Source organism: Lepus europaeus, chromosome 1 (genome assembly GCF_033115175.1).
Source record: "Lepus europaeus isolate LE1 chromosome 1, mLepTim1.pri, whole genome shotgun sequence".
NCBI classification, from domain to species: Eukaryota; Metazoa; Chordata; class Mammalia; order Lagomorpha; family Leporidae; genus Lepus; species Lepus europaeus.
This window is the reverse complement of record NC_084827.1, coordinates 99,836,469-99,850,991: the sequence shown is the minus strand read 5'-3', so window position 1 is coordinate 99,850,991 and position 14,523 is coordinate 99,836,469. Positions and strand designations below refer to the sequence as shown.

The 14,523-nt window shown below is 41.8% G+C and overlaps 1 protein-coding gene across 2 annotated transcripts in view; it reads left to right on the top strand.

The window, feature by feature from the left end:
* ACVR1 (activin A receptor type 1) overlaps positions 1-14,523 on the top strand; it is a 134,719-nt gene that overhangs the window by 91,365 nt on the left and 28,831 nt on the right. For both annotated transcript variants that reach the window (XM_062186980.1, XM_062186990.1), the window contains exons 4-5: positions 9,455-9,718; positions 11,990-12,201. In XM_062186980.1, the coding sequence (XP_062042964.1) occupies positions 9,455-9,718; positions 11,990-12,201 (476 nt within the window). The remainder of the gene's footprint in view (positions 1-9,454; positions 9,719-11,989; positions 12,202-14,523) is intronic.

Genomic DNA, 14,523 nt, shown 5'->3' with positions numbered 1-14,523 from the left:
GACGTTTTAGGCAGGAGAAGGGTGGAGCTCAAAGAAATGAGACTGTGAGGATGTCAAGTCCTGAGAAGGGAGTAGAGCCTGTAATTATGGCAGAGCCTGTGCCTAAGGTGTTTGTCTTGTACCCTGAAGACAGTGGAGAGCTATGAAAGATTTAGGAGAGATACTTCCTGTGTTTTGAAAGAGTGGTGGAATGGAAGTGGATTATATGTTATGGCAGCATTTGAACTACAGGGGTGAGAAAACTAGTGCTTCTGCATTTTCATAGGCATCCCAACCAAAGCAACTCACCGACAACACATAAAACAGAAACAAAACATGAGTTTGAAGAGTAGAACTTTATTACAGGTAGTCCACAAATAGTAATAACAGTAATAAAATAACAATAATATAATATTCCACAACTAATTTTTTTAATGAAAACAGAAGCCTGGGCTACTGATTTTTCTAGCAACTTTTTCAAGACCTATAAATCCTCTGGCTGGCCCTTTGTTCCTGTGTTGCCATGGAGTGTCAATAAGCCTAGCTCAGAATAACCCAGGCCATGAAATGAGAGGTACAGCTTGCTCACTGGCATGTTGGCTGGCCAGGTTACACTGTTTTCATTACTCCCGTCTTGGGAGGAGCACAGGGCAGCTGGTTGTCCTGGCAGCTGTGAAAGGTGTATGTCTCTTGGCTGCCTAGAATTTGAAATGTAACCAAAACTTGTCTGCCTACTGAGCGTGTGCAGCTCCTGATTGCGCTGATAGCCACTGAAAATAGCTCACTGAGCACCTGTCTCTTGTACACCAGTCCCTGGCCAACTGCCATTTAGGACAATGTAGACTCATTTGGTGGAAAGGTGAGGTGCTGAGCAGACTTTAATGGCTTTTAGGAAGATCTTGGGAATTGCAGTCCTGCTTAAAAGGAAGGGAAAAAAAAGCAATTGGATTCTGAGCTGTTATTTGGGAGTGCTGTGGTAAATGGATGGCCACAGTGCCTTGGTGTCTACAACATGTGTCTGAAGACCCCATATAGTTCTGTTTTCTCAAACAGTGGTCTAACAGATTTAAGAGGTCTGAGTTTTCTTTTAGAGGGCAAGGCTTTCCTAAAAACTTCCTGGGTGTATCCATTCATGGCTTATGCTGCTGCAGCTTTAGGAAGGGAAGAAAATGAGCTACATGATGTAATTTCATTATATTCCTGCTCTCAGATCCCCAGTGATTGTCAGTCGCTCATTTCTAAAAAGTGTGTCTTTGTTAGATTATTATTTCCCAGTGGCCCAAATGTGGGCACATGAAGAGTCACAGAATAGAATTGCAGCATGGTAGGAGCTGCCTGTTCCCCATTGGGACTCCTTCCATTTCCTTCTGGGCTTTCATCTCTTTAGCAGGCTTGCCGTTGTTGGCTTGACTCGGCACGCCAAAGTGGATGGAAGCAGCCTCTGGAAGGAAATACTTCTGAAGTGACTGGTGGCATTCAAGCTACTATTTAAAAGTGACCCTTCATAGATACTTGGGTTATCTTTAGGCCGTCAGTGATCTGCAGGCACAGAAGCCAAGGGGAATCTTTGGAAACTTTTGCCCGTTGCTCTTGCCTGGGTTTGTGTTTAGATTTTCTTGCTCTCCAGCCAGTGGCCTCGTGACACATCTCAGATTTAGCTAGCTTTCTTCTGCCACGGTCCAAAATTATTGTGGAAGCTGGGAGTGGTTTACCATGGCAGAGACTGAGGGGGAGGGAGGGATTGTGTGTTTGAGAAGCCAGTTCTGGTTCACAGCACTGAAAAGAGCCTTTCTCTTTCTGTCTGGAGTGTAGGCACCTGGAGCTGTTTTGTGGTTCAGGTTAAAAAAGGATAAGCCCCAGATGGCCCAAACTCAACCATCTCACGGTGCCTAAAGGATCTTTTTCTATGACTAATAAGCCAACCATCTTAAATGTGTTGAGTTTGGTGGTTAATGAACTGTTTTGGACTATATTAATTCGACTGATAGGGAAAAGAAGATTATATGAAACAAACATAGTTACAAAGGCTGGCATACAGATGCACAAGACTTGTGTTCATGGGATTGAAGACATGGAGCTCTTTTTCTCATGAACCTTTTATGGAAATCTAGATTTGATAGGGCCTTGGGAAATCAATGGAGAAACTGAGAGATTGGGAAGTAGTAATATCAGAGATTTATGCTCTCTCCCCCAAGTTTTTAGCCTTTTTTGTTTTTTAAAATCTTTCCTGGAGGATGAGAAGAAAGTAGCCTAGAAGTTTCTGTGTCCCCTCTGTAAATTCCTCAAGAGTTTGGTAAGATAGGGAGTTAGAGAGGGGAAATTTAACAAGTTGAGGACATTTTCATCTCTATTGTTGGGTACCATAATGCCCAGAGGCTACATTCCAAAACTGTTGTTAAACAAATTGAGTCCTGCCCAACTTTTGAAGGGCTTATCTATGTTGGTTAAAACTTATGGAAAAGATTCAGGGTGCCATAGAGGCTGATGGTAACTAGAGCCAACAGTGGGCACCTTGGAGGATCTTGGTCCCTGAGTCCCAAAGAAAAAGGTGAAATAGAGAGAGATGCAGGGGTGGAGGGAGGCACTGGAGCCACACAGTGGTTTCTTCTCTTTTGTTCTGTCCAGTATAGTGCTGGTTGCCTAAGGCTTCCGGTAAAACCAAAAATCTTAGTTTAGAGCCCAGGTAGGACATCCTCAAGGGAATTGCCTGTCCTTGTCAGCCCAAGGGCTGGGGATGGGGGAGAACGAGAAATGAGTCCACAGAGCCCACACTTCTTCCTGGACTGTGGAGAGAGCTTCCAGCCTGAGACTTCAGTACATGGACGGCATATCAGGCTAACAATGATTAACCTCTCTGAGGTATTTGTAATTCACTGTGAGTAGCTTGTTTCCCTCTTCTTACAGGCAGTGGGTACTTGCTGTTACTCTGCCTATACCTGGACCTTCAGTCAGATATGGGCATTGCATATATGGAGAGGAGAGTATATTATCTGGTCTATTAAAGTATTCCTCAGTAGGTAATTTCTGTTGGGCCTTGTGATCATTTGTTTCTTTAAAGCAGAAATCCAAAAAGTTTGAATGCAGAATGAAGAAAGAGGTCATTATTTTCTCCCTGTATTAAGCAGTTGCTTCATAGACATGGTGTGTATGTTAAAGCCAAGTCTTTGCTGCCTTCAGGGAGTCATAAGAAGTGTGGAAAAGACAGACCAATATTGTCTTAGGTCATTACCCCACAATATTCTTTAATTTGTTAGTCACTTGAACACAGGCTGAGATTCTGGCTTGGAAATAGAAGGTGTGGCTGCTGCAATAGGCTTAATTTACAGGGATTATTTCAGAGACAAGGAGTCAGCCCAGACACAAAATAAACAGATGGCATTCTTTTTCTCTCTCTCTCTCTTAGCTTCATCAGTTCAATGCAGGATGACTTAGGAATCCTTATCACCTTCAGCAAAGCAAGAGGGGAAAATGATGTAATTCACTCTTCCCCACTCCCTGCTGAAAGCACCATTATTTCACTGATAGGGGAAAAAAAGCAAAGACCAGTTCAGCTTATTCTCTGCCAGGAAGCCCAGTCTTCACTGATGGCTCTAAACTGGTGTTGGAGGCACTCACTGTGTCTGACGGGCTGGTCAGCAGAACAGCACAAGTCTTCAGAAAGCTGCCCAAGACAGGACCTCTCATAAAAGTCCAGCCATTCATTAATGTACAGCATTTTTTTTTTTTTTAATGTTAGGAGCTCTTATAGTTTACTTCTTCTTCTTCTTCTTTTTTTTTCTTAACAAGCAAGAAACTTACCATCCCACCCAAAGCACTAATTTTCGACACTTGGGAGCCTGAGTAGTGAACAGTCGTGAGGGTACGGCGGGCGAGTTCCTCTAGGAAGAAATGGTTTGTACAGACATGCCGCTCAGTGACTAAGCCTTGCCTTAAGATCTCTGCTGACATTTAAAGACTTTATGGGCTCAGTCTGCTCTGAAAACCAGCATCAGGTCTCTTCCCACCTCTAAATCCTTTCTGTGAAAAGAAGATTCATGCCGCAGCAAACACTCATCAGGCTTGTCCTCCGGCCAAGTTCTGAAGCCATGGCGGGGTGGCAGCGGTGAGCCAAGTGCCTACCCTCTGAGTGAGGGGCTTGACTTTGAACAGCCGTACAGACACACGGGTGCGGGTGTCTAAATGGGGGCTCCTACTTTAAATTTGGGAGTTTGAGGAAATAAAGCATAGGAGGAAATCTGCTTGGTAGAGAGACACCAACTAAACCAATGGGGTGCTGGCAGGTAGGAAGGCAAATCTTCATTGTGAAGGCAATTCTCCTCTGAAAGAAGCCATCCAAGAATTTCCACAAGCTTGGGAAGAGCCTGGACAGCAGGCAGGGACCCCATCAACCAGGACGTGTAGGCCAGGGTAACTACTCAAAGCCAGAGAGAATTAGAGTTGTGCAAACGAATGAATGGGGAGACCATTTGTTGAGTTAGGAAATCCTGAGGACGAACACATGTGGACGAATGCAGTCACAAATTCAACGTCTTGGAGATTTTTGTTGTCGTTATTCTAGTTTAGTGGCATCTTGTTTGAATATTCGTGTTCTCTCACATAACTCCTGCAATACATTTTCTTTTTGGCTTTACAATTTTACTAAGTATCAATGTGTTTGATCAAACAAAAAAAAGATGATTTGTGTTGGCTCAATGAGGATTTCACAATGAGCGCTTATTTAGGCACTTGGTATATTCATCCCTCAGCCTATAGCCTGCCTTCTTGCCAGAGGATCAAATGCCCTTCACTGGGCATTCCGGATGGACCTTTGTGTTTCTGTCTTAGGAGCAGGCTTGCTGGCAGGGAAGTCTGGCATTGCAGCATCCTTCGTTAAGCCTTTGTTTAATGCCAGAGATCTCAAAAGCTTGCAGTCTGGAGAGTTGCCAAAGTGTGCTCCTGGGTTAGGAGACGACGGAAGGAGTGCCTTAATCTATAAACTTAATATAAGTTACCATTGCACAGGAGCCAAGCATGTAGATTGTTGGAAGGAGTCCAGGGATGTTTGGAGTTCCTTTTTCAGCCCATACAAATTCTGAGCTCTCGGACGTTTATAATTACGGCCTAATTGCTGCATTATTATTTGTTCTACCTTGAAGTGCGTTTGAAAAAAAATTCAGCCTGTTTCTTTTGCTGACCTTTAGGGTGTGTGATAGCTATGGGCTGGTTTACTCCTAGATTGTCATTTATCTTTTCTGTCAAAGACCTTCGTGTAGGAAATGTGAGTGTTTGTGCACCATTGAGAATGATAATCAGTTTAAATGCTTTAACACGTTACACAGTGCATGTCTGGGCGAGTGGGGGCTAAACACATCCATGGTATTTTGTGCCTAGATTGCTAAAGCTCCCCTTGTACATAAATAGCAATATTTTTACTATGAAATACAAGATTATCACAAACCATGAACTGTCTTGGAGAGTCTGCACTTCTCTTTGCTCTGCCTTTTCCTCTGCCAGTCTAGGATTAGACTCAGAGTAGGTGTGTCCAGATGGTGAGCTAAATATCACTCAGAAGAAGAAAAAAAATCTTAAAGATCTGGCCCTGCTGAACTCCTGGGATTCCCAGCCTGCACCTCTGGGTTGTGGAGCCAGCCTGGATCCTCGCCAGTGGTACTGGTCTGCTGGAGGCAGCCTCCGCTTGTGGTCAGAACTCCCTCTGTTCCCAGCCGCTAGTGCCTGGGTTTTCACACAGCTCAGATTCTGGTGACACGAAGGGCAGACTGTGGCAGCCATAACACTGAGTAATGCCGGGAGGTGCCTTGTAGAGCAGACAACGTGGGTGAGTGCTCAAGAGAGGCAATACCTCTAGCTTGACATTCAAATGACTGAATTATTTAAATGAATGTCAATTAGGTGGAGTAGACTGGCTGCCTTCTGCCAGGGCACTTGCTGGTTATTTGCACAGGCAGGTGTAGAATGCTCACATCAGAAACGGTGCTTCCTGTTGGAGCTGTTGGACTCAGTTACAGGGATGTCATTGTCCGTTCCTTGGTGTCCTTTCGTATCATGGTCTGCCAGACTCAGGGGCCACACCTGTGGCCTTTAGATGGGTTTTGTGATCATTCTCTGCCCCAGCCATCCTGCCCACAGGTCCACACACGTTACGGTTATTCCCAACTGCAACGAGACTGAAAAAGTGAGTCATGGACATTTTGAGGCCTGCCGTATTCCTAAGAGTTGTGGATTCTGAGATCTGAGAACACTGCTGTCTCGCTTTTAACCTTCTCTGTGAAGGTAGTAATCCTAGCTCAGAAAATCTTTTTGGCATCTCTTTGAACTAATCCACTCTGTCCGACTGAAATTGCCAAAGTGGCATTTAATCAATGTGGCTGTGTTTATGTGTGGTAATTCATATCTTTTAATAAATTCCCGATCTTCCTTTACAGTTGAGTGTATACAAAATTAAAAACACGAGAGAGTCTGCTATTAGTTTTATGGGAATGTACAAACTGTAAAGATTTAGTATTGGGTGAGGGGAAAATAGGAAAAAGAAGTTGGAGAAGGTTTTACTCTTTTTTCATTAGCTAACTACTGGACTCAGCTCATATCAGTTCTCAAGTTAATTATTACATATCGCTAACAGCAGTTCCCTGCCTGTTTTCTGTTTCTCGATTGTGGAGGGTGAAAACAATGAAAACCCTGCTTTCTGACATCTTGACTGAAAAGGGTCACCAACTTGGAGTTAGTCCTCAGGCCCTGGTCATCTGTAAGCACCTCCCAAAAGTATTCAGAAGGCTCAGAGGAAGTGTTCAATGAAGGAATGGATCCTTGTTCATTAGTTTAGGATCCGTAGGGTTAAGATCGGATGTAGATCGATACTGCCTTAGGCCTATGTACCCTACAGAGTTGGGCATATAGTGAGTTGAGTTTCACTGAAGGTGGTACTTGCTTGAGGCTGCTCATTTCTGTCAGGATTCTTTAGGTTACTCTCCACACATCTGTCAGCCTACCTATGCATCTGTCATGAACTAGAGGCCTTGGAAAAGCAGTGTCCCTTCTTGCCTGTCTGGACTCAGACTTTGGGCTGAAACTTCAAGCACAGAGTTCATTCTGAAAGCATGTTAGAGACATTATTTTATATTTTAAACACTTAACACTTTTCCTTAGAGTCACAAGTATCATTAGTTCTTGGATGTCCTTGGACCGTCTCTTTCTATAGGATCAGTGTTACGTGGGCCTGTGCAGTCTCGGGGTAGGACTTGTTTGCTGCTGCTGTTCCTGGTGGACCTTTGGTGCAGCAAGTTGAATAAATCATTCCCCTCAGTCCACTCTCATTGCATGAACAGCTGCTCTCCTAGTTTATTTTCATTTTGCCCCCTCGAACCCAACACTGAACCCCCAAGTCCCAGCTCAGCATCAGCGAGCACATATCTTTTGATCTGTAAGGTATATCTCCTTGGATATCTGTGGCCTTTTAAAAATATTAGGAGTTTCAAAATATATGTTTGGGTTTCAGGTTTAGATCCATTGTATTATTTCACTTTTGAAATATAGTCTTTTTAATTCTCTGCTGAGGATCACAAACAAATCACCAGGACACCATTGGCACCGTGGGCTCTGCCCCTCACCCTACTCAGCCGTTTCCGTCCCAAGATCATCACCTGCTGTGCAGCATAGTTGGCAGCGCTCAGCCCAGCTTGGTGCCATTCAAGAGTGACAAGCATGTCTAGACTCCCTAGAAATATTATCTTTCAACTGTCTTTTGGCAAGTGTAAACTTTTTGCTAGATTATATCAGCAAATATATGTGTTTCTTCTCATAGACATAGATTGGTGCTGGAATTGCTCTTGGATTTCTCTAGGCAGAAAACGTAAAGACTATCTCTTTGCTAATTAAAATGTTTGCTCATTAAAGATGTCTGAGGGCTCTCGATTCTCAGGGGTGAGGCTGGTGACACACATAGCACTGGCAGTGGCTATTTCGGATTTTCGGCTTTCAGGCCCGTCTTTACTTTTGGAAGAGCCCCTTGTGGTTTTCAAAAGAACTAGCAAGTCAATTATAAATAGAAGGCTTGTGTCTGTGTGTCTGCTTGCACTTGCTCTGTGGGATGAGGCACCCACATGACAGTGGGCAGTGAACTATTTTTCCGCTTCTTTGAAGAGGGAAGAAAGATGAAGAATGCTCTTCTCTTTTTTGAGATAACCCACATCTCTACACACGCCCACACAAATCTGTGTAAATGAACCTGACATTTTCAAAGACCTTACCTGAAGGTCTTCTCTTGAAAGCACAGCCCCCTGACCTGTTATTTTAAGAAAGAAGCGGCTGTCTCGCAGACCCACCAGTGAGCGCGGTTCAAGGATTAGAAGGCCGCCTCTCTGGGCCGTGGACCTTCAGAGGGAGTTCTGGAAGCTGGATTTCCTTATATGAGCAGGGCTGTGCTGAAAGCAGCCTCAGCTAACTAATCATGGGCCTCTAGGACTTGGCTGTTTACATTCTGTCTTCTTCACTTTCCTTCGTCGCTGCTAGAAACTGTTGGGACCAGCAAGTCTGAACTAATCATTTCAACAGCAGAGGGGGCAAAGAGTGCTGTGACAAATGGAACTGCAAATAAGTGTTTTGAGAAAGAGGCAATTAGGAGGTCTGATTAGGTATGCTTCCCTGATGATATGTTTCTGCCTCTCTTTCCATTGCACCTTGCACTCACCAGGTGTGAACTCTCCCTTTGGTCCTATCTGTTACTTATTGTTCAAGCTTTGTTTTGTTCCCTTTGTCTCTTTCTACTCTCATTGTGGATGTTGGGTGCCAGGTCTTTTCCTGCCAATTGAAAATGCTTTAAGAAGCTAATTCCCATTATGATCAGCATCAAAACCTCAATGTTACCACTGTTGAAGTTAGTCTAGGCATATAGCTGGAAATATTGAGAACACGATTTGTAATTATAGGTCATGCATCTCTTCATATGAACTCTTTATTAATGTATTTCTGAAGCAGTCAGGTTCTGAAATAGGGACATCAGCCTTCCCTGTTGCACTAGTTGATGCAAATTTGTACGGAGCTAGCAGGAAGTGATATTAGCAGCCGCCATATATTTAGGAGCCATCTTTTTCTATAAAATAAATATAATGAACACAATAATCCAATAAAGCATTTTCTTTTGATGAAAGAATTGGGATCTTAGAGTCCAGTAAGCCAAAGGTAGTGGGGAAAACATGGTACAGAAACTCATTTATAGAAGTTTGTGAATAGGCAATAACGACACTTTGGCCTGGTGTGCTTTAAAAGAGTACATAGCCTGTGTAAATGCAATAATAGAGAAGTGGCTATTATTTAGTGGCTTTTCAAGTGACAAGGTCACAGACTGTGTGCATCAAGGTCATTGGCTACGACATTCTGTTCAGTGAATCTGTTGGGAATGGTCATGGAGATACTGCTACTCCCTCATTGGGGGTGAAACACATAAAGTGATTTTTCCCCCCCTTCCTCTCCCTTTTTTCAGATGAGAAGCCCAAGGTCAACCACAAACTCTACATGTGTGTATGTGAAGGTCTCTCCTGTGGGAGTGAGGACCACTGTGAAGGCCAGCAGTGCTTCTCCTCATTAAGTATCAACGATGGCTTCCACGTCTACCAGAAAGGCTGCTTCCAGGTCTACGAGCAGGGCAAGATGACCTGCAAGACGCCGCCATCACCAGGCCAGGCTGTGGAGTGCTGCCAAGGGGACTGGTGTAACAGGAACATCACGGCCCAGCTGCCCACTAAAGGTTCCCATTGACTTTTCTATTTCTAGATCATGGGGTTTTATCAAAGTTGCTGATTCCATGTCTGTTAGAGACCTAAGTGGCCCCAAGACTTGATAGAGACTCTTTGAGCTGTGGGTGATGAGAGGAGGAAGGTAGCTGTAGGTGAGGCAGAGAAAACCCTGGCCTGTTGGCAACTGAAAGGAGGGTGGACATTTTAGAGAAAGATGGAAAGGCCTTGTCCACTCTGGGGATGGCTTGCCTGACCAGTTCTCTAATGGTTGCCAAGAACAGGTGATCACCTCCTCGCATGTTTTTCTGTTAAGGGACTATATTTTTGTTCATAATTTTTGAAATAATTCTAGTTTAGAAATAATCATCTCTAAGTCACTGTGTTGGAAGAAACATGGCATACGAGGCTGCTGGCTCAATGGAATGCCTTTCCTCCTTGATGAGGAAGGAGCCACAAAAAGGCTCAGTGACCTCTCTTCTCAGATCGGATTCCCAGTCTTCTATTGCTGAAACTACAAGTTGGATGAGATCTTGCATGAATCCTGTAGTTTATGTGGATTTTTCTCTCTATTGCATTTAATATGGAATCCATAGTCTATGAAAATCAATTCTGCTGTGAAACTATTTCCCCCTAAAATGAGCCCTAAATTGCTGGCTCAGAGTCCTTGCAGGCTTATATAGATTGTCTCCAAGTCAGAAGTATACCGTTAATATTCCAGGGGTCTTCAGAAAGCTCATGGGAAATGTGTATTATGAAAAAAATGTGCATGGATTTCAAAATTTTTTTCACCCTAATAAGCTTACCTTTTAATTTCATTTTCCACAAACTTTTTGAGATATAATGTTATTTAATTTTGCACCTGAAAGAAGAAAGAAACCAAAAATTTGAATAGGGAAGGCCACTGGGAGCATTCATTGCAAGAAACGTCAACCAGCAAGAGATCAGGAAGGAAAATGGAAAGCTGATACTGGGTCCCATTATAGCAATTCTGAATTTATGGTGATGGCTTTAAGACATAAGGGAAGGATAAATTCTCATAAACAAAATAGGGTTGCATAGTTAAAGAAATTTTAGAAAAGAGAAATCAAGTACTTAAATGTTAACACTAAAAGGGCAGTTGATAAAATAAATTTGACTCATACTTGGTGAGTAAAATTTTTATTAATTGAGTGGACATGAAAAAGTATCTTCATTCATATGCAAATTAGGATGTCAATAATATGATGTTGTTAATCTGCAGAAAACTCTGCCATGCCCTAGGTTTTAATAGAAGATTTATTTTCTTTTTTTAAGGGATTTCTAATCTCACTAAGGAGGCCATATATTAATCATTCAGTGTTGTATTTAATTAGTTTATACTTCACCATAGAAATGCCATAGGTCATGGCATAACATGAATGCCAAGTCATTGGCTTGGGAAGTCAAAGGAATGCATAAAGGAAGTTGGGCTCGAGATTGGATTGCTGAAAGGGCCAGGAACAAGGAGGCGAGTAAGGCATGTGTAGAGAAGAACAGTGCTTGGGGACATGATGTTGTGAAGGAGTCTGAAATTCAGAGGTGATTATTATTTTGGTAGCCTTTGGTTATGAACCTTCACGATCCAATCCAGGAACTTTGTTTTAACTCACCAGGCAAGTAGAAAGACTTTGTGACTATTTGTTCAAGTGATAGTTGAAGTCTTTCACTAATACACAGTGTTTGAATGGGTAATGTAATAATGTCGGAATGAGAGAGTGAGTCAGTGAATGGGTATGTGAATCGGGGAGTAAACATACAGGTGAATGAATGGGTTTTTAGGCAGAAATCGTGATGTGGAAAGATCAATGAGAATTTTAGCAGTAGACATCTAAGAATATTAAAGAGAAGGACCACAGATGGAGTAATTTGGTTTTAACTCAGCACTTTCTCATGAAGATATTACAGTGTAGTATCTGTCTGTAAGGGCTTGGTGATAAAATATCTTTACATATCAAAATCAAGTTAATAAGAGTAATATCAGAGATTTGTACAGTACTTTATATTTTAAAAGCACTTTGACATACATACATTAATATAGTTGATTCTCAGTGGAGTTTTTTCAAACTCTAGTTGTGCCTTATTGGATGATAGTTGAAATGGCTGGGCCATTGCCAGGTATTAGGAGTATTTTAGTTTTAACACTGTGTGGTTTGTGAGGCTGTGTGCTTAGGATCAGGAGCTAACTGTTAGGGTTATTTGTTATGCCAAATAATAAAGAAACAGGGATCTTTACAGCCAATTACTCTGTTCTCCCCCTACTGCAGGGAAGTCATTTTCTGGAACACAGAATTTCCACCTGGAGGTTGGCCTCATCATTCTCTCTGTAGTGTTCGCAGTATGCCTTCTAGCTTGTCTCCTGGGAGTTGCTCTTCGAAAATTTAAAAGGCGCAACCAAGAACGCCTCAATCCTCGAGATGTGGAGTATGGCACCATTGAAGGACTCATCACCACCAATGTTGGCGACAGCACTTTAGCAGTGAGTTTAACCCCACAGAGAATCCTAAGTGTAACCCAAATGACTCTAGACCCTTCATCTCAGTCATGAAAATCTAATTGGTAAGGGATTGGACCATGCACATGTGTACTGTTGGTTAGTTATGCCCTAAACAAACATATGCTGACACCTGTTTAGTTTCCCATACATAAGAACAGCAAAAAGAGTACTTAGCAAAAAAGAGTACTTTTTTAAAGAAAGCACCTTTTGCTTAATCTTAAAAATCAGTTTCCCTTCTAGATTATTTCAACAGCCTATAATTTAAGACTTTAAAACTTGACATCCAAAAAAAGCAGCCATTACGTTTTTCATGCTCCTGTGCTGCCCCCTGGTGGACTACAGTCATTTGGCCGAACTAGTGCCGTCCAATAGAAATGTGTGTACACGACATCTGTAATTTTAAATTAAAAAAATTTTTTTTAAGTAGTCACCTTAAACAAACCAAGTATTAAAAAAGATGGAATTCATTTTAATAATACTTATAATTTTTATCATTTAAACATACAGTAAAAATTATTAGATTTTTACATTCTTTGAACCGAAAGTTTTCAAATCTTGGGTATATTTTACACTTGAGCATGTATCAGTTCAGACTAGCCATAGCTTACTCATTCAGTGGCATCCTGTGACTAATGACGACTCTCTTGGTGAAGCCATTGCATTTTAGCATTTTAGAGTTATTCTGTATACTTTATGGTAATTCATATTAGTAAGTGACTGTCTTCCTTTGTTGACTTTTTAAAATTGCCAAGTGTTAATTTTAAAGAAAATTAAAGTGGGAAGTAGGAATCACTTGGTACAAATAGAAGGTTACTATAGATGGTAATAGAAAGAAAATAACAATCTACACGGATCCTAACTTGAGTTTGATGCCAATTCTGAAAAAAGCAAAGGTCTGTGGTACAGGGGTGTGAAAGACATGCTGATACCAAATCAGGACTCTTTCCTTGTCATAATCTGATGAGTCGAAAGACAGGCAAGGTAATGACTTTCTAATATGATTCAATGTTATTTAATGCTATACCCATATATCATCCCAAATTATCTTGTATTAAGTCTTGTTCTGCTTGATGATGAATTTACAGCATCCTGGTGGTTCCCCAGTTAAATCTACCCTGTAACTTCCTTTTGGCTTAAGAAGACACCTGTCACCAGTGGCCATCTTGGTACTCAGGTGCTGTACCTGGGCAGCTGCAGGACCCCCCTAGTGAGTTGTCAGGACATTTGGTGGTGGCTGACATAGGCTGGTAAACATTCCAGCCTACCACCTGCCCCAACTCTGGGCTACCAGTGTGATGCACTTTTTGGTATGAAAAGGTGTGAAGTGACCTTGTGTAGCTTCCTGTTACTCCTACTTGAACGTTAGTACCGTGGAACTGGGGGAGGAGAGGATAGAAGGGTATTCTGTCTTGAAAAGTAGAGAAATACAATATTTTGTTAGAAATACACTTCACAACCTATTTCAAGCTTTAAGGAAAGTTAAATGAGTTTATTGAGTTAGGAGAAAGAAGATGTGAGGATGAATCCTGACAAAGCTTCAGCCAAGTGCGATTCTAAAATAGATTAGTCAGAACCTCTTTGCTCACAGCTGCTAAAATAACTAATTACCAACGGCAATAATTGGAATATCTAGTGTAAATTACTGTTTAAATTGCTTTTAGAATTTTGAAAGAGGAGTGCAAGCGTATGCCAAAATAGTTCTGTAAACGCAACCACGGCAGATGACATTAAATCATGACACAGTAGCATATGAAAGAACACACTTTGAAACAAACTCTCATTACTGGTCAACATACTTGCTTATTTAAGTGAGGCACTCATGTATATGATTCAACAAAGCATAGCCTGACCAAACCACTTGCCTACTTAAAAAAAAAAAAAAAAAAAAAAAAAAAAAAAACAGCCTTGCGATCGGAGTTGAGGTCAATGTTTGTTAATAGTGTTTAGTGTTTGCTTTATTCCCACGAGTTCCCCCTTGCACACCTCCCCTGCTCTAACTCCTTGCCTTAGATTTATGAACTGGGCTTAAAACCAGAACTGTGTACAATGAAAAACAAAAATGCTAGTTTAGTTTTCAGAATTATTCTTTTACAAACATTTAGTGAAATAGAAAAAAAGAAAACAGTCAAGGAGAGAACTGTTAGGGGGGATATCTGAGACTGTACTTCATCTACATGCATTTTCTTGTTGATTATTCCTTTTGTGGTTTTTAAGGGTTCTAAATTTCTTCCGTTGGATGTTCAGCTTTTGGTAATTTTGCTGTTCAACAGTACTTCACAGTGGTGCTCACAGGAAGTGAGAGCA